An 18849-nucleotide genomic window follows, 5' to 3' on the forward strand; every position below is an offset into this window, starting at 1 on the left:
CCAGCGCGCAGGGGCCCTCAGCCCTCCCTCACCCCCAGGCTCCCTGCCAATCCCAGGAGAAAGATGAATAGGAGGGACAGAGTGACCTCAGGGAAGTCCCAGGGAGGCTGGGACATGTCTGGTTAAGAAGGGAGGGATTGGCCGGGCACGGTGGTTCATGCCTGTAATCCCAGCACTTTGGGAGGCTGAGGTGGGTGGATCACGAGGTCAGGAGCTCAAGACCAGCCTGGACAAGATGCTGAAACCCCATCTCTACTAAAAATACAAAAATTGGCCGGGCGCAGTAGTTCACGCCTGTAATCCCAGCACTTTGGGAGACCGAGTCAGGTGGATCACGAGGTCAGGTGATTGAGACCATCGTGGCTAACATGGTGAAACCCCATCTCTACTGAAAATACAAAAAATTAGCCACGTGTGGTGGTGGGTGCCTGTAGTCCCAGCTACTCAGGAGGCTGAGGCATGAGAATCGCTTGAACCCGGGAGATGGAGGTTGCAGTGAGCCAAGATCGCGCCATTGCACTCCAGCCTGGGAGACAGAGTGAGACTCCATCTCAAAACAAAAACAAAAAAAACAAAACAAAACAAAACAAAAGACAAAAATTAGCCGGGCATGGTGGCACGCGTCTGTAATCACAACTACTCAAGAAGCAGAGGCAGGAGAATCAGTTGAACCCGGGCAGCAGAGGTTGAAGTGAGCTGAGATCGCACCACTGCACTCCAGCCTGGGTGACAGAGCAAGACTCCATTTCAAAAAAAAAAAAGAAGGGAAGGATGATCACCCAGCCTCACCTGCTCTCCAGTCCAAACAAGCCAGCTTCCCTGGTGCTTAGTTTGGAATGCCCTCCCAGCCTTTCCATCCACCCACTGAGCCCTGGGGGGTTCTGAGTCTTGGCTGGGAGTTGAGGAGGGGTCTCGTCCCTGGGGAAGCCTTCTCAGATCTCACAATGCCTTAGGAGTCTATGCTGGGCATCCAGAGGCCAGCAGAACTCCACTCTCCTCTTGCCCTTCCCCAGAAGCAGCCTGGTAGAAATAACTTGCGTCCAGACCCAGGTGCCTCCAGGCTTTTATGACGTATGCTAAGTCCATGAATAGTAGGTAGTATTGTTTGGAGCATTTAAAACCTTTATATAAAATATTTCACACTGAATTCATTGTTCTGCAACTTGTTTTTTTGATGTATGCTTATGTTTCCAAGTGTTTTCTCCCACTTATTAAAAAACAAAATCAGGGCAGGCACGGTGGCTCACGCCTGTAATCCCAGCACTTTGGGAGGCTGAGGAGGTGGGCGGATCATGGGGTCAGGAGTTCAAGACCAGCCTGGCAAAGATGGTGAAATGCCCTCTCTACTAAAAATACAAAAAATTAGCTGAGCATGGTGGCAGATGCCTGTAATCCCAGCTACTCGGGAGGCTGAGTCAGGAGAATCGCTTGAACCTGGGAGACAGAGGTTGTAGTGTGCCGAGAATGTGCCACTGCACTCCAGCCTGGGTGACAGAACAAGACTCCGTCTCCGGAAAAAAAAAAAAAATCAGCTTTGGCTGAGCACAGTGGCTCACACCTGTAATCCTAACACTTTGGGAGGCTGAAGCGGGCAGATAACTTGAGGCCAGAAGTTTGAGACTAGCCTGGGCAACATGGCAAAACCCCGTTTCTACAAACAAATACAAAAATTAGCAGGCCATAGTGGCGTGTGCCTATAGTCCCAGCTACTCACAGGGCTAAGGCAGGAGGATCACTTGAGTCCAGGAAGTGGAGGCTGCAGTGAGCTGAGATTGTGTCACTGTACTCCAGCCTGGGTGACAAAGTAAGGCCCTATCGCAAAAAAAAAAAAAAAAAATTCAACTTTATTGAAGTAGGTATTAGCTTCCTAGGGCTGATGTATGTAACAAAACATCCACCAGCAGGGGAAACAGAGCAAGACCCCGTCTCTACAAACATAAAGAATAACTAGTGGCACACGCCTGCGGTCCCGGCTGCTTGGGAGGCTGAGGTGGGAGGATCCCTCGAGCCCAGGAGGTCAAGGCTGCAGTGAGCCATGATTGCATCACTGCACTCCGGCCTGGATGAGAGAGCGAGACCCTGTCTCAAACAAAAAAAGAGAACCAAAAAAACCACAAACTGGGCTTACACAACAGAAAATTATTGTATTACGGTTCTGGAGGCCAGAAGCCTGAAGTGAGGGTTGGTTCCTTCTGGAGGCTCTGAGGATGAATCTACTCCATGCCTCTCCCTGGGCCGTGGTGACTATAGATGCTCCTTGGTGTTCTGTGCCTTGTGGCCACATCGGTCCAGTCGCTGCGTCTGCTTTCACAAGACCTGCCCCTCTAGGTCTTCTCAGTCCGTGACTGAAATTTCCCTCTTTTATAAAGATGCCAGCCATTGAATTTAGGGCCCACCCTAAATCTAGGATGATCTCATCTTGAGATCTTTAGCTTCTGTCTGCAAAGACCCATTTTTCTTTTTTCTTTTCTTTCTTTGAGACAGAGTCTCGCTCTGTCACCCAGGCTGGAGGGCAGTGGCACGATCTCAGCTCACAGTAACCTCTGCCTCCCGGGTTCAAGCAATTCTCCTGCCTCAGCTTCCCGAGTAGCCGGGACCACAGGTGCGAGCCACCACGCCCAGCTAATTTTTTTATTTTTAGTAGAGACGGAGTTTCACCATGTTTGCGACTGGTCTCGATCTCCTGACCTCGTGATCTGCCCACCTCGGCCTCCCAAAGGAGGCCGCTGAGCCCAGCCAGCTTATGTATTTTTAAGACAGGGTCTCACTCTGTCACTTAGCTGGGATGCAGTGGTGCAGTAACAGCTCACTGCTGCCTCAATGTCCCGGGCACAGGTGATCCTCCCGCCTCAGCCTACCAAGTAGCTGGCACTATAGGTGTGCACCACCACTCCCAGCTAATTTGTGTATTTTTTGTAGAGACAGGGTCTCACTATATTGTCCAGGCTGGTCTCGAACGCCTGGGCTCAAGTGATGTGCCTGTGTTGGCCTCCCAAAGTGCTGGGATTACAGGCATGAACCACCGCGCCTGGCCTAAAGCGTAGGCTTTAATTTATACTAGGTAATAAAGTGCCTGACTCCCATTTTGATGTTTTACAGCTGACAGCTTTAAAGCCCCGTGCCTACCTCTTCTCCTTGTGCCTACATCTGGGCAAGCTGATCTGAAGGCCCTGGTGCCCTCTCCCTCACTCTATAGAGAAATTTAAATTAGGAAAGTCCTGGCTGGTTGGAAGGGACCCTCATCCCACTTTATCCCCTAACCACAATAAAAGCCCCTCCTTGAATTACTTGAACCCGAGAGGTGGAGGTTGCAGTGAGCCCAGATCGTGCCACTGCACCCCAGCCTGGGCGACAGAGTAAGACTCCATTAAAAACACATACACACACACACACACACAACAACAACAACAAAAAAACCCTCCTTGCTCTCTTAAACCACTTTCAGAGCTGCCTGGGAGCCCACTCTGCTCTCCCAGAAAGCCTCATCGTTGAGTAATCAAACTCTTCTTATTCTCTTGGTGTGTTTGTGGCCTTATTGGTCTCTAATATGAACCAAATTTGGGACATAGGGTAAATCATAAAACGTGCTTCTATCTGCAGATGGTGAATATCTTTTTATTTATTTATTTTATTTCTATATGAACAAACGCTGCATCTCCTGCAGAGCATCAATTTCTCTCTTTCTGTTTTTGGTAGAAATGCGGTCTCAGTATGTCACCCAGGCTGGGTCTCCCTCAAATTCCAGGCCTCAAAGGATCCTCCTGCATTGGCCTCCCAAAGTGCTGGGATTACAGGTGTGAGTCACCACACACCTGGCTGGAGCACGAATTTCATCTGGGTCACACTTGGCCCATACTTGGCATTGTCAGACTTTAAAATTTTGCCAATCTGATGACAATCATGGGATCTGTTATGGAATAAATTGTGCCCTGTCAACATTCCTATGTTGAACCGGGGATGGTGGCTCACGCCTGTAATCCTAGCACTTTGGGAGCCTGAGGCAGGAGAAATGGTTGAGCCTAGGAGTTCAAGAAAGCCCTGAGCAACACAGGGAGGCCCCGTCTCTACCTAAAAAGGAAAAAAGAAAAAACATGGGCATGGTGGCTTGGGCCAGTAGTCCCAGCTACTTGGGAGGCTGAGACAGGAGGATTGCTTGAGCCTAGGAGTTCCAGGCTGCAGTGAGCTATGATCATGCTACTGCACTCCAGCCTGGGAGACAGAGTGAGACCCTGGCTCAAAACAAACAAACAAACAAAAAAACCAAAAAACCAAAACCAACCAAACAAACAAAAAACAAACCAGAGAGAGAAGAAGAATTGTATGTTAAAGCCCTAACCCCCAATACCTCAGAATGTGATTGTAGTTGGAGATAGAGCTGATAAAAAAGTGATTAAGTTAAAATGAGGCTTTTAGGGTGGCCCCGATGATTGACTTCTTACAAGAGGTCAATGACCCGGCGCAGTGGCTCACACCTGTAATCCCAGCACTTTGGGAGGCCGAGGCGGGCAGATCACGAGGTCAGGAGATCGAGATCATCCTGGCTAACACGGTGAAACCCCGTCTCTATTAAAATACAGAAAAATTAGCCGGGCGTGGTGGTGGGCGCCTATAGTCCCAGCTACTCGGGAGGCTGAGGCAGGAGAATGGCGTGAACCCGGGAGGCGGAGTTTGCAGTGAGCCGAGATCGCGCCACTGCACTCCAGCCTGGGCGACAGAGCGAGACTTCGTCTCAAAAAAAAAAAAAAAAGAGGACGAGACATCTGGGGTGTGCAGGCGCAGGGGGACGACCATGTGGGGAAACAGCAAGAGGACGCCCATCTGCCTGCCCAGGAGGAGGCATCAGGAGAAACTAGCCCCTCAGGCACCTTGATCTTGGCCTTCCAGTTTCCAGAACTGTGAGAACGTAAACTTCTGGTTGAGCCTCCCAGTCCTTGGTGTTTTGTTCTGGCGGCCCCAGCGAGCGGGCGCGGGATCGCAGTGTTTGCCTTTGCATCTCCAGCTCCGCATCCTGCTCGCTGTTTATTTTGTGAGCAGCCCCGGCGGCTGCCCCTCAACTGCTCCCAGACTGAGCAGTTTAACTCACACTCGCCCACCCGCCCTCCCCAGGAAGCCTCCCGCCCGCTTCCTCCAGTTCCTTCCCCACCTGTCCGGCCTCCTAGCCCGGTGCTCTCGGCGCGGGAGGGGGCGGCTCGCAGACCCCCAGGTCTCGGCTTCCCGGATCTCCCCCGCCCACTCACTCCCCTGTCCCCGGCTCCCGGCACTGGCAGGCGCTGTGGCTTCCGCGCAGTAGTTGCTGCATTTAAATGTCCGGCACCTAGGGAGAGGGGCGCAGTCGCGGAGCAACCCCTGCTCCGGGCATCTGGAGGGGCCCAAACCCCCGCGTGCCCAGGCCGAGCCCCGCGCGCAGCCCACGTGGGCTGAGGGACTGAGTATTGGCCCTCGGGCAGCCGCAACCGCGCACAGCTGGAGCTGGCGGGGCGGAGGGCGGGCCGGGACCCCCAGGGGAAGGAGGCTTCCTTCCCAGCCTCCTGCTGCCCGGAAATCCCCCCGGCTCTCAGACAACCTGCCCCACGGGGTCCTGGGGGGAAGGAGAGGGGCGGGATACAGGGATGGGGAGGGCTGGCTGAGCCGGAGGCCCGGGCCGCCCTCCCCCAGGCCGCGCGGCTTCGAGAAAGCAGAAGCGAGCCCTGCCCCGGGGAGTCCCACAGGAGCGGGGATCTGGGAAGAGAAACTTCCGGACTAGGGAGCTGGAGCCGTGGACCCCCGGCCCCCGCCCGGGCGTCCTGCGTCGGAGGAGGGTCTCTGCGTCGGGCAGGGGCCACCTCTTGGCCCGCCCCTTGTGGCTGGACGTCCGAAGATTGGGCCATTTCCCTTGCCGCGCCCTTACCGCTTATCGGGGTGCGCCCGGCCCGGCCCGCCCCACCCAGCCCTCCCCTCGCGCCCGGAGAGGAGGGACCGCTGGCGCAGCGCCCCGGGACCCCGAGAGGCCGCCGCGGCACATCCAGACCTCCGCCGCTCCCGCGCCCTCTCAACCATCCTGGGATTCCCTGGCCCACCCGACCCAGCGGCGCGACCCTGGCCCTCCGGGACCCTCCGCTGACTCTACCGCGCACTTCCCGGGGCCCCCAGACACATCCCAGCCCTCCAGCGCATCCCTCCCTACTCGGTGCCGGGTGCCCCCGGCCCTCTCCAGGCCCGGATCTGTTCCCCCAGCTCCCCGGGGCGGCCCCAGCCAGGCCCTCTTCGAACCCCGCCGGCGGCTCGGGCTGGGGCGCACCATGCGGCTGCGGGTGCTGCGGCTGCGGCTCCGGCTTCTGGCGCTGCTGCTCCTGCTGCTGCCACCGCCCGCGCTCGCCCCGAAGCCCTCGGCGCAGGACGTGAGCCTGGGCGTGGTGAGCGCGGGGTCCGCAGGCTCCTGGGGTCTGCAGGGAGGTTGGGAGAGGGAAGCCGGGCCCGGACTCCTGGGTCCGGAGGAGGCAGGGGCCAGATTCCAATATCCAAAGAGTGACTGAGGATGGGGTCTTTGCTCCCGGCTTCCTGGGTCTGTCGGGAGGTTTGGGGCTGGGATTTGGAGCTCTGGAAAGTTGCTGAGGTGCGGAGCTGAAGTCCAGACAAGACTGGCAAACCCGGGACTGAAGCGGGGACCTCCGGAGGGGAGCAGGCAGGCATCCGGGGCTGGGGCCCTGGGCTCTGGGTGCCTGGGAGGGGCAGGGCTGCCAGGATGGTGGTGGGCAGAGAGAGCCCATACTTTTCACCCAGCCCGCTTCATCTGTCCCCTCCGATGCCTTAGGACTGGCTGACTCGCTATGGTTACCTGCCGCCACCCCACCCTGCCCAGGCCCAGCTGCAGAGCCCTGAGAAGTTGCGCGATGCCGTCAAGGTCATGCAGAGGTTCGCGGGACTGCCGGAGACCGGCCGCATGGGTAGGTGGCCCCCACCCCTCCCCAGCCCTGCCTCTGCACCCAGCCTGACCATCGCCCAACAGTCTTTAGACCTCAGCGTGCTCCTGGAACACGGAGCTGTGAAGATGCTGATCTCAGGCCCCAGCCCCAGAGGGCCTCAGGCATTCATCTTTCCATAAGCATTTATCAAGAAGCTGGTGGCTCATGCCTGTAATCCCAGGGCTTTGGGAGGCGGAGACTCAGGGACTGCTTGAGGCCAGGAGTTTGAGACCAGTTTGGCCAACAAAGTGAGACCCCCCACTCTCCAAGGATTTTTTTTTTTTTTTTTTGAGACGGAATTTCCCTCTTGTTGCCCAGGCTGGAGTGCAATGGTACCATCTCGGCTCACCGCAACCTCTGCCTCCCAGGTTCAAGGGATTCTCCTGCCTCAGCCTCCTGAGTAGCTGGGATTACAGGCACGCACCACCACGCCAGGCTAATTTTGTATTTTTAGTAGAGACGGGGTTTCTCCATGCTGGTCAGGCTGGTCTCGAACTCCTGGCCTCAGGTGACCTGCCCGCCTTGGCCTCCCAAAGTGCTGGGATTACAGGTGTGAGCCACCGTGCCCAGTCCTCTAAGGATTTTTTTAAACTTAGCTGAGTGTAGTGGCATAGGCCTGTGGTCCCAGCTACTCAGAACGTTGAGGTGGGAAAATTGCTTAAGCCCAGGAGTTCAAGGCCGCAGTGAGCTATATGATTGCACCATTGCACTCCAACCTGGGCAACAGATGGAGACCCAGTCTCTAACCAAATATACTTTGAGCATCTCTTAGATGCCACGCCCTTTCAGCTCCAATGGTACAGTGATAAATAAAGTAGGTACGGTTCCTGCTCTCATGGAGCTAACTTTCTCGAGGGAGAGAGAGACAGATCAAGAACATAAATAGGCAAGATAATTTCAGATAGCGGTGAGTGTTTGGAAAAAAATAAAATGCTATTGGCATCGAGGGGCTGGTCTGGTTAGGGCAGGTCCCTCTGAAAAGTGTCATATGAGCTGAGACCACAAAGAGGAGGAACCAGCCATGGGAAGATGTGGAAGAAGAGTGTCCCGGGCAAGTGCAAAGACCCCACGGCACGCACAAGCTTGTGTGCCTGGAGCGAAAGGAGCATTGAAGAGCTCTGGTGAGAGGCCTCAGCCAAGGGCCCTGAAAGGTGATTAGGGTTGATTCCAAGGGTGATTAGCAACCACCCAAGTGTTCTCAGAAGGGAAGCATCTCAGAACTTGGTATGACTTGCAATTTTTTTTTTTTTTTTTAGACAGAGTCTCACTCTGTCGCCCAGGCTGGAGTACAGTGGCGCAATCTCGGCTCATTGCAATCTCTGCCTCCCGGGTTCAAGCGATTCTCGTGCCTCAGCCTCCTGAGTAGCTGGGACTACAGGCATCCGCCACTATGCCCAGCTAATTTTTTTGTGTGTTTAGTAGAGACAGGGTTTTGCCATGTTGGCCAAGCAGGTCTCAAACTCTTAGCCTCAAGCGATCAGCCCACCTTGGCCTCCCACAGTGCTGGGATTACAGGCGTGAGCCACTGTGCCTGGCTTTGACTTGCAGTTTTAAGCTTCCTCTGGGTCCTGATGGAGAATGGAAGGCAGGAGCCCTGAGACCAGGCAGAATGCAGCTGCAGAGTCCACACGAGGGATGGTGGCAGGAGGATGGGTGGCATATGTGGCCAGAAGTAGCTGGATTCGGGATGTATATTCTGGAGGCAGGGCCGAGGAACTCTTCTGTGGGGTTAAGTGGGTAGGAAGAGGGAATTTGAAGGATCTGGCTCACTACAAGGAAAAGTAGGCCCTGTCTCTGTCCTGTGACTCATGAACAGCCTAGAACAGCGTGTGGCATCTATATGTCTTTCATCACTATTTGCCGCCTCAACAAATGAGGCGCAGTTTGACCTTAATTTGGAGATGAGGCTACTGGGGATGGAGCCTGGCTGGGAAAGGGGACCCCGGAGAGACCTAACCCGGGAGGGGGTGGCTTGCCACAGAAGGCCAGAGACCCAGCCGGCCTGGGCACTTTGGACTTAATCTGGGTTTGAGGAGAACTTGGCAGTGATGGTGTGAGGCCTGCACAGCTCCCAGGGGGTTCCAACCTCAAAGGGTCCTCGCTGCATACCCAGGGCTCCTTTCTCCAGAGTCCGCTCACCAGGTCCCAGGGAAGCTGGATGCAAAATCCTGGCCTGAGCCTCTGAGCACCACCTGCATGCAGCCAGTTTGTCCCAGGCCAGGTGACGCCACTCCAAAGGGCAGTAGGAATGGCTTGGTAGGAGCTGGCTTCCAGAGACAGACTGCCTGGGTTCAAATCTGGGCTGTGGGGCCTTCGAGGGCACATTTCTTAAGCCCTCTGAGACTCAGTTTTCCCATGTAGAAAGTTGACCGGTGCTATGATTAAGGCAGGCTCTTCTATTGTGGACCCACCCCCCCACCGCCAAATGTCTCCCGCAGACCCAGGGACAGTGGCCACCATGCGTAAGCCCCGCTGCTCCCTGCCTGACGTGCTGGGGGTGGCAGGGCTGGTCAGGCGGCGTCGCCGGTACGCTCTGAGCGGCAGCGTGTGGAAGAAGCAAACCCTGACATGGAGGTAGGTCCTGGGGCCCACTCGCACCCTGGGCCTGCCTGCTGGGCTCTGGCTTTGAATGGCTGCCTGCTCCCTCCACGTCCACGCTGACGCCTCACTCCCCTGTCCCCAGGGTACGTTCCTTCCCCCAGAGCTCCCAGCTGAGCCAGGAGACCGTGCGGGTCCTCATGAGCTATGCCCTGATGGCCTGGGGCATGGAGTCAGGCCTCACATTTCATGAGGTGGATTCGCCCCAGGGCCAGGAGCCCGACATCCTCATCGACTTTGCCCGCGCCTTCCACCAGGACAGCTACCCCTTCGACGGGTTGGGGGGCACCCTAGCCCATGCCTTCTTCCCTGGGGAGCACCCCATCTCTGGGGACACTCACTTTGACGATGAGGAGACCTGGACTTTTGGGTCAAAAGGTAAAATCTCCTCTCTTATGAGAGATCCTTCTGTTGTGTGTTTTGTTTTGTTTAAGAAACAAGGTCTCGCTCTGTTGCTCAGGCTAGAGTGCAGTAGTGCAATCATAGCTAACTGCAACCATGAACTTCTGGCTCAAGCAATCCTCCCACCTCAGATTCCAGAGTAGCTGGGATCACTGGTGCACACCACCATACCTGCCTATTTTTTTTCTTTTTTTACTTTTTGTAGAAACAAGGTCTCATTATCTTGCTCAGGCTGGAGTGCAGTGGCACGATCACGGCTCACTGCAGCCTTCACCTCCTGGGCTCAAGTGATCCTCCCTCCTCAGCCACCACGTAGCCAGGACCACAGATGTGCACCACCACATCTGGCTAGTTTTAAAACTTTTTGTAGAGATGGGGCTTCACTATGTTGCCAGGGCTGGTCTTGAACTCCTGGACTCAAGGTCTCTCAAGGCATTGCGATTATAAGCATGAGCCAGCACTCCTGGCCAATAATTAGGTTTAAATTATATTTATCGATGGAGGCTTTATCACCTGGGGGTTCTCCAGAGAAACAAAACCAATAGGATGTGTGTGTGTGTGCATGTGTGTGTGGGATGTGTGTGCATGTGTATGTGTGTGTGTGGGGTGTGTGTGTGCGTGTGTGTGTGTAAAGAGATTTATTTTAAGGAATTGGCTCACAGGATTGCAGGGGCTAGCAAGTCCAAAATTTGTATGGCAGGCTGGCAACTCAGGATTTCAGTGACAGTCTGGAGGCAGAATTCCTTCCTCTTCAGGAAACCTTAGCTTTAGCTCTCAAGGCCTTGAACTGATTGGCTCTGCCCCCACCCCACCCGCAGCCACACTATGGAGCATGAGCTACTTAAGGTCAACTGATGGTAGATGTTAATTGCATCTACAAAGCACCTTCACCATAGTATCTAGACTGGTGTTTCACCAACCAGCTGGGCACAACAGCCAGGCCAAATTGACACACACAATGAACCATCACAGAGGTCTAGCAGGTGCCTAGCTCCAAGCCAGAGCTGGGGGCTTACAGAGACGAAAACAAATCTTTACCTGGCAGCTGAGTCAGAAGAGTGACTGGCAATGACAACACCCACGGTGACACAGCTCCACAGAATCCCAGCAGAGGAAGTCCTCAAGCCTGCAGGGGCTCAGAGATGTTGGCCCAAAGCTCTTGGGCAAGGGGAGGCTTCCTAGAAGAGGTGACTTCATTCCCTCAATATATATATGAATATAGGCTGGGCGCGATTGCTTTCACCTGTAATCCCAGCACTTTGGGAGGCACAGGCGGGTGGATCACCTGAGGTCAGGAGTTTGAGACCAGCCTGACCAACATGTTGAAACCTCGTCTCTACTAAAAATACAAAAAATTAGCCGGGTATGGTGGTGCACACCTGTAATCCCAGCTACTGGAGAGGCTGAGGCAGGAGAATCGATTGAATCCTGGAGGCAGAGGTTGCAGTGAGCTGACATTGTGCCACTGCACTCCAGCCTGGGCAACAAGAGCAAAACTCCATCTCAAATATATATATATACATGATATATATCATGTATCTCATGATACATGAGATCCAACGGGAAAGCAGCGAGCCAGCTGAGTCAGGGATATGAGGAGACAGTGAGCAGGGAAATGACCCGGGACATCTGAGGCCAGAAGCCAAAACTATGGCATCAGTAGGGAGACTGCAGAAGGAGGCAGGTCTCGGATCACCAAAGACCTTGAAAGCATGTGGAAGACTTTGTTCAATGGGGGAAACATTAAGGGGTTTTGCTTTCTGGAACTATCATCAGCTTCAGCGGGGGGCAGGGGGTAGGGTAGAGGCAGGGAGGCAGGAAGTTCTCGCAGGGTCCAGGCAAGAGATGGTGGAGTGTGGTCCTGGGGAAGGGGGCAGTGGACGGATCTGAGGGAGGCTCAGTTAGGATGGGCAAGGATTGAGATCTGGCTGGATCCTGGTGACAGGGGACGTGAGGCTGGGGCCCTTGGAGGATGGCGTCCTGGTGCTGCTAATGCAGGTGGGAGAGTGGGAGGGGGAGGAGCAGGCTGGCAGAAGGCAGGCACGAGTGCAGGTCTGGGCGGGAGTCTGCGGCGCTCCTGGCTGGCCACACAGGTGGGGCAAGGGAAGCTGAGGATCCTGCCCTAGAGCTTGGTCTCCTCTGTCTGAGGTCAGGTTCCCCAGAGGTGGAGCTCCAGAGGGAAATTCTTGTGCAAGCAGTTTCTCAGGGACCATGTGCTGAGGGGGAAGCAGGAACAGCCTAGAAGCTCAGTGAGGATGTGGTCTCAGCTGGAGAGGAGCCTGATCGCATGGGAGCTCTGCAGCAGGGATGGCAATGCCGGGGAGGCAGTCCCGCCTGAGGCCAGGCCCAGCTCTTTGTAGCCCCATATTAACTACATTGTCTGCTGGGGAGCCTGAGTGAGGGGGGAAGGGGGCAGCCAGGGAGGGTGCCTAGACCCTGCGGAGGGCTTGGTGAGGCAGAGGCTGGGGAGGCTGTGTGCCTCAACATTCAGATATGGGCTTCGGCCAGGCGTGGTGGCACAAGCTTGTAGTCCCAGCTACTCAGGAGGCTAAAACAGGAGGATTGCTTGAGTCAGGGAGGTTGAGACTGCAATGAGCTGTGTTCACACCACTGTACTGCGGCTTGGGTGACAAAGTGAGACCCTGTCACACACACACAAAAAGAGAATGTGGGCTTCAAAGTTGAATTCAAGTAAGTCAGGGTTCTTCCACTTGTAATGAACAACTTCCTTAACCTCATTGTCTCAGGTTCCTTACCTGAGAAATGCGAGGAGAATGGCGCCTGCTGGTGGCGTGGGCTTGCCGATGAAATGAGCCATTCACCCATGCCTCTCAGCACAGGGCCTGCCCCGGGCCGCATGCTGTGCATTGTCAGCTGCTGTAGGACTGAGAGCCAGCAGTCTGCGGGGTTGGCGAGCTTCTGGGAGGAAAGGGTGGAATGTTGACAGTCAGGTACAGAGCTACAGAGAACCCCAGCATGAAGGGGTAGGTGGCGGGGAGAAGGACTCAACAGAGATGGAGAAAGACTGAGCCCAAAGGTTATCAACAACAAGAGTGAAGGAGGAAGTGGTCAGCCGTGGCTGGGGCAAAACAAGCCCAGTAAGTTACATTGGCCTGTGTTTGGTCCTCCAGGGACAAGGTGCACTTTTTAGTGCCTGTAGACCCAGCGTGTTGGGGAAGAATTTAGAACGCAGTGGGGATAGGTGTGAGAGGAGCGGGGGAAGTGAGGATTGAGTTGAGACCTGTGGCTGGAGAACTTGACCGGGAAGGGAGGGCAGAGAGCGGCATGGGGTGAGAGGAGGGAATGGATCCAACGAGCATCTTAGGATGAGGGAGTTGTGAGCGCTCAACACTGATACAAAGAAGGGATCGGCGATTGATAGACTGACAGATGCGTGCACAGAGGCAGGGATGGATGGACGGACAGATGCATGCCCAGAGGCAGAGATGGATGGGTGGGTAGATTGGACGGACAGATGATGGTAGGTTGTTCTTGTCCTGGAGGAGGTGATCCAGGCTAAGTCCTCACACTGGGCAGAGCAAGAGGCAGGAGGTGAGCATGGGGAGATGCAGCTGTGTGCCCCAGTGCACCGGAAGTTACAGATGACATCGATGTCCTTTCCTGATGAAACAGGAAACACATTTGTCATTTGAGAGTTAGTGGCTGGGGCTGACTGGAAGCTTGAGGGGCTGTGGGTCTGGCATGGGGCTGAGGGGAGCGTGCAGGAGCTGCCTGCCAAAGCCTGGGGCAAGGATGATAGGAGGTGCCGGGGCCCCTGTGGACTGCCCTCTGGGAATCTCGTGGGGCTGGGGCTGCACAGTTGTGGTTGTGTAACTTCCCCCAGATGCATGGCGTGACAAGGGTGCAGGAAGGGGTGCAGGGCCCGGAAGCCCAGTATGGCCAAGGAGAGACAAGGCAGGGAAGAAGGTGAGCGATGAATGATATCGCCCTGATTGAAACACCAAACTACCCCAGTTTCTCAGAAAAAGGACTCAGAGCAACAAGAGAACCTACAGTCGACAGGGAAATTCATCAGCGCACATGTGATTTGAGCAAGACCATTGAAGCCCCTGCTGAAAGGCAGGCTGGCAGAGCCAGGGTACCTGGCCACCTACCTTGAAGTCTCTGTGCCTCAGTTTCCTCCTCTGTAAAATGGACGTAGGAGACAGGTTTGGTGAGAAGTGAATGAAAACGTGTTTGCTACCCCTCTTAGGAATCACGTTTCATGCTTAGACGCTCAGCGAGTGGCTTTAGTGACGGAGAGAAATTTGCTTTTCAGTTCACCAGGTCGTTACCTATGAACCTGCCCTGAACAGTGCTGACCTTAGTTAGAGGTGGCCATGAAACTCATCCGCATGGGGTAATTGGGGCCTCCCTGTGGTGCTGCGGGGCTGTGTCTCTGTCTTAGTCACTTCAGGCCTCTCGGCAGCCAAAGCAGGAGCTGGCAGGCGGCTCACCGGTTGATGAGGAGCTGGGCTTCAGCCGGGGCTGGCATGTGAATCCTCTGGGTCCTGGCAGTTCTGAGCACCTGAGCTGAATCCGGAGGGAAGAGGCTGCTGTGGTGGGAAGAGGCTGGGAGCAAGACCGGGTGCTGGGGCCAGCAGGCTGTGGTCTGAGAGTGCCTGCTAGAGGAGATCTGTGTTCCCAAGGAGATGGAGGAAGACCTCGGGTGGGGGTGGTACAGGGAAGGAGAGGACAGGCAGAGGCTGTGGACAGGGAGATGGGGGAGGGGGGATGGAGGACTCAAGGGATGTAGTGGGTGTGGCTTGAGGAGGGATGGGGGCAGGAATGAGGAAAGGTCATGGGTCAAGGACGTGGACCTACATCCCCAGCAGATGGGGGTGGCAAGGGGGAGACGGGTGGTGGTCGCTGACCATAGACTGTAGCTGGGAGGAGGGTGTGCTCCCAAGGCTGGGGCTGCCTGCAGAGAATGGCAGAATGGCACGCACCTTGTAGGCTCCTGCCCTCACCCCACCGCCCCCTTAAGTTTCTTTTATTTTCTTTTTCTTTTTTTTTCTTTTTACTTTTTTTGAGACGGGGCCTTGTTCTGTCGTCCAGGCTGGAGTGCTGTGACATGGTCATGCGTCACTGCAGCCTCGACCTCCCGGGCTCCAGCAATTCTCCTGCCTCCCTGCCTCAGCCTGGGACCTGAGTAGCTGGGACCACAGGCGTGCGCCACCACTCCTGGCCAATTTCTACATTTTTTTTGTAGAGATGGGGATCTCCTTATGTTGTCCAGGCCAGTCTTGAACTCCTGGGCTCAAGCGATCCTCCCACCTGGGACTCCAAAAGTGCTGGGTTTACAGACGTGAGCCACCACATCCAGCTCCTCTCCCCTCAAACTTCTGTGCACAAAGTGCTCCCTTCCCAGAGGAGGGGCTCCATCTGTGTGTAAGGTGGCCTATTTCTCTTTGTGTTCTCTGGATCTTTTCAGCCCTGTGGTCCAGTGTCCATCATAGCCATGCTGACTGGGTGACTGGAGATAGGGATGATGGAAAGTTCGGGGGAGGGATGGGCAGAGGAGGCTGGGGCCACCTCTGGAGGGTGTCCTGCTGTTCCTGTTGGCCCCATCTGCACTCGCAGGGCCTTCCTGTGTGCCCTTTCACCATGCAGGGGCGGCCGCAGCTCCCACCCACTTTCTCCTGCAGACGGTGAGGGGACTGACCTGTTTGCCGTGGCTGTCCATGAGTTTGGCCACGCCCTGGGCCTGGGCCACTCCTCAGCCCCCAACTCCATTATGAGGCCCTTCTACCAGGGTCCGGTGGGCGACCCTGACAAGTACCGCCTGTCTCAGGATGACCGCGATGGCCTGCAGCAACTCTATGGTAGGGGGAGAGGGACCTGCCGCGAAACCATCATTGCCCCATTCAGTGTCCTCTGCAGCAGGCCAGGGGACCCACACCTTCCTGACTCTTTCCTTACAGGGAGGGCGCCCCAAACCCCATATGACAAGCCCACAAGGAAACCCCTGGCTCCTCCTCCCCAGCCCCCGGCCTCACCACCAGGCAGGTGAGTTCCCCACCAACTGGGTGACCTTGGGTGACCAGCTGCCCAGCTTCAGTGTCCTCTGAGATGGGGATGGTGGGGGTCCCTGCCTTGGAGGAAATGAATCCCCCTCTCTGCTCACCTCTCCTTTCCTCCCCAGCCCGTCCTTCCCCATCCCTGATCGATGTGAGGGCAATTTTGATGCCATCGCCAACATCCGAGGGGAAACTTTCTTCTTCAAAGGTGAGTCATTTCACGTGGCCTCACGTATGTTGGCTTCCTGCCCACTTCAGTGACCACTGGGGCTGTGGGCTTACCCTGGAAGTGGAACTTTTTTTTCTTCTTGTTGAGACAGGGTCTTGCTTTGTTGCCTGGCACCAAGTGCAGTGGTCTGATCATGACTCACTGCAGCCTCTAAATACGGGGCTCAAGCGATCCTCCCAACTCAGCCTCCCTCGTAGCTGTGACCACAGGCACATGCCACTACGCCTTGCTAGTAATTTATTTTTTATTTTGTAGAGATGGAGTCTCACAATATTGCCCAGGCTGGTCTCAATCTCCTGGCTCAAGTGATTCTCCGGTGTCAGCCTCCGAATGTGCTAGCATTACAGGTCGGAGCCACCAGGCAGGGCCCTGGCACTTTCAGTGCTAAAAAGGGAAAAGTCCCAGGCAGGCCAGGATGGGCTGGTCACCCTAGATCCATTGCGCTCTTGATTTCCAGATGGGACCCCTCCCCACCCAGCCACACACCCTGGGGGAGGAGACCTCCTGCTGTCTCATGTCTTCCTGCGAACCCCTTTGTCCCCTGCAGGCCCCTGGTTCTGGCGCCTCCAGCCCTCCGGACAGCTGGTGTCCCCGCGGCCCGCGCGGCTGCACCGCTTCTGGGAGGGGCTGCCCGCCCAGGTGACGGTGGTGCAGGCCGCCTATGCTCGGCACCGAGACGGCCGAATCCTCCTCTTCAGCGGTGAGTGGGGCGGGCGGCGGGGCGCTCTGGGGCCGGCGCAGGGAGCCCACCCTGACCTCCCGGCCTCCGCCCTGCAGGGCCCCAGTTCTGGGTGTTCCAGGACCGGCAGCTGGAGGGCGGGGCGCGGCCGCTCACAGAGCTGGGGCTGCCCCCGGGAGAGGAGGTGGACGCCGTGTTCTCATGGCCACAGAACGGGAAGACCTACCTGGTCCGCGGCCGGCAGTACTGGCGCTACGACGAGGCGGCGGCGCGCCCGGACCCCGGCTACCCTCGCGACCTGAGCCTCTGGGAAGGCGCGCCCCCCTCCCCCGACGATGTCACCGTCAGCAACGCAGGTGGGGAGCGCGGTGACCTGCGGGTTACTGGGCCTGGGGGTGGGGAGAGGGATGTGGGGAATGGGGACATGGAGGCCACCCTGCGGGGATGGGGGTCCTTGGGCATCAGGGAGGGGCGGGGCAGGGCGGGGCAGGGCGGGACTGGGACTCAAGCTCTGCTCCCCCAGGTGACACCTACTTCTTCAAGGGCGCCTACTACTGGCGCTTCCCCAAGAACAGCATCAAGACAGAGCCGGACGCCCCCCAGCCCATGGGGCCCAACTGGCTGGACTGCCCCGCCCCAAGCTCTGGTCCCCGCGCCCCCAGGTCCCCCAGTGCGACCCCCGTGTCCGAAACCTGCGATTGTCAGTGCGAGCTCAACCAGGCCGCAGGACGGCGGCCTGCTCCCCTCCCGCTGCTCCTCTTGCTCCTGCTGGTAGGGGGTGTAGCCTCCCGCTGATGGCGGGAGCCATCCAGACGGAACAGCGCCCTCCACGGCCGAGTCCCCCGCCGCTGGACCTGGTCGGGGGTTGTGAGGCGCTGCGGAGACCCCTTGTCTGTTCCCCACGGACGGGGGCTCGGGCGCGGACTAAGCAGGGTGGATCTACCGCGCAGGGGCGGTGGCGGCGGGGACCGGTCGCCTGGCGCTGGGCTCGGTCTCCGCGGGGTCTGAGACCCCGGCGCTGCCACCGGAACCCGCCGCCAGGGGCGCACGCGCGCTGGGACCATGTGTCGGTCGCCGCCCCCGTCGTCCCCTCGCGTCGGTCGCCAGGGGGCGATCGGACCCTGCCTCCCGAATCCGGGGAGGGGCTGGGAGGACAAGGGGCGGGCCTGCGGCCTCACCCGGAGGGACTGCAGCCCCGGCCGCGCGCTGCCCCTCCAGGACGGTCCTTTTCCAGGAAGAGCCAGCTTTTCTCGGAGAGCAGTCCTGGGACTCTTCGCAGCCCCGCCCCGCCTGGCCACTGCGCCTGGCGTTCCTGGGTCGTTAGAGGACAGGCCTGACTGCGAAGCTGTGCCTTGCCCCTCTCCCACCCGTCGTTTCTCACCCCGTTCTGCTCCCACAACTCCCCTCTACAGTCACTGCCACATTGGTGGGGACCTGGGACCCAGACCCGGAACCAGCCCAGATATCACCCCTGAGGACCCATGCGCCGCATCCTAGGTGGTGGAATCAGTGGCTGGAGGGACGACCCTTGCTCTCCAGACTGTTAACCTTTTCCGTTCCTCCCCCGCCATCCGCCTCCTCCTCCCCAGGCCACCCAGCTTGGGCGCCTCCATGGGCCCAGAACTGCCTTCCATTCAATGGGGAACCCTTCTATCCCCAAGAACCGCTTCCCTGCTTGCACCCTGGAGAGAACAGCTTGGCTCCCATCAACTCAACGCTGGTGGAAAGACAGGGACCGAACCCTGGCTCAGGCCTGGTCATTGCCTCCTCAGCACTCCCTCCTGGGAGGCCCTAGTTCTAGAGTGAGGGGTGGGTGGAACCTGGGGGCACCTCGTTCACCCTGTCCCCACTCCCCACAGTTTTAGGATCTAAATGATTGCCTCTGGAACTATTCTTCTAGACTATCCCACAACAGAATCACTGGGAAATTTAAGTTTGCAGATCCCACACCTCACCCTGAATCCTCACTCAGGGTGGGGT

At 57.0% G+C, this 18849-nt stretch overlaps 1 protein-coding gene and 1 long non-coding RNA gene across 5 annotated transcripts; one reads left to right on the forward strand and one right to left on the reverse strand.

The window, feature by feature from the left end:
* Positions 1-5664: 5664 nt before the first annotated feature.
* MMP25 (matrix metallopeptidase 25) lies at positions 5665-17664 on the forward strand. 2 transcript variants are annotated; one of them, XM_054453657.2, is made up of 10 exons: positions 5671-6392; positions 6791-6923; positions 9380-9515; positions 9625-9917; positions 15590-15766; positions 15866-15950; positions 16087-16169; positions 16738-16890; positions 16968-17225; positions 17393-17664. In XM_054453657.2, the coding sequence occupies exons 1-10, from the start codon at positions 6279-6281 to the stop codon at positions 17662-17664; spliced, it is 1704 nt and encodes a 567-aa protein (XP_054309632.2). In that variant the 5' UTR covers positions 5671-6278. The 2 variants fall into 2 exon arrangements, with proteins under 2 accessions (XP_063511069.1, XP_054309632.2); XM_063654999.1 differs by lacking the exon at positions 15590-15766 and having other exon boundaries at positions 5665-6392.
* Positions 8169-17701, reverse strand: LOC129015534 (uncharacterized). 3 transcript variants are annotated; one of them, XR_010124419.1, is made up of 6 exons: positions 17562-17701; positions 17096-17258; positions 14057-14474; positions 12698-13562; positions 10980-12583; positions 8169-8662 (listed from the first exon to the last, which is right to left on the reverse strand). It is a non-coding gene; the product is annotated as an uncharacterized LOC129015534 (long non-coding RNA). The 3 variants fall into 3 exon arrangements; XR_010124418.1 differs by lacking the exon at positions 10980-12583 and having other exon boundaries at positions 12698-12860; XR_010124417.1 differs by lacking the exon at positions 10980-12583.
* Positions 17702-18849: the final 1148 nt, after the last annotated feature.

Source organism: Pongo pygmaeus, chromosome 18 (genome assembly GCF_028885625.2).
Source record: "Pongo pygmaeus isolate AG05252 chromosome 18, NHGRI_mPonPyg2-v2.0_pri, whole genome shotgun sequence".
NCBI classification, from domain to species: Eukaryota; Metazoa; Chordata; class Mammalia; order Primates; family Hominidae; genus Pongo; species Pongo pygmaeus.

What these genes read in the sequence shown, in the direction of transcription:
- MMP25 (XM_054453657.2), top strand. Translation starts at nt 6,279, where the DNA reads ATGCGGCTGCGGGTGCTGCGGCTGCGGCTCCGGCTTCTGGCGCTGCTG. An exon ending in AAGCAAACCCTGACATGGAG is followed by an intron (nt 9,516 to 9,624) that starts GTAGGTCCTGGG and finishes CCCTGTCCCCAG; the next exon opens with GGTACGTTCCTTCCCCCAGA. An exon ending in CTGGACTTTTGGGTCAAAAG is followed by an intron (nt 9,918 to 15,589) that starts GTAAAATCTCCT and finishes TTTCTCCTGCAG; the next exon opens with ACGGTGAGGGGACTGACCTG.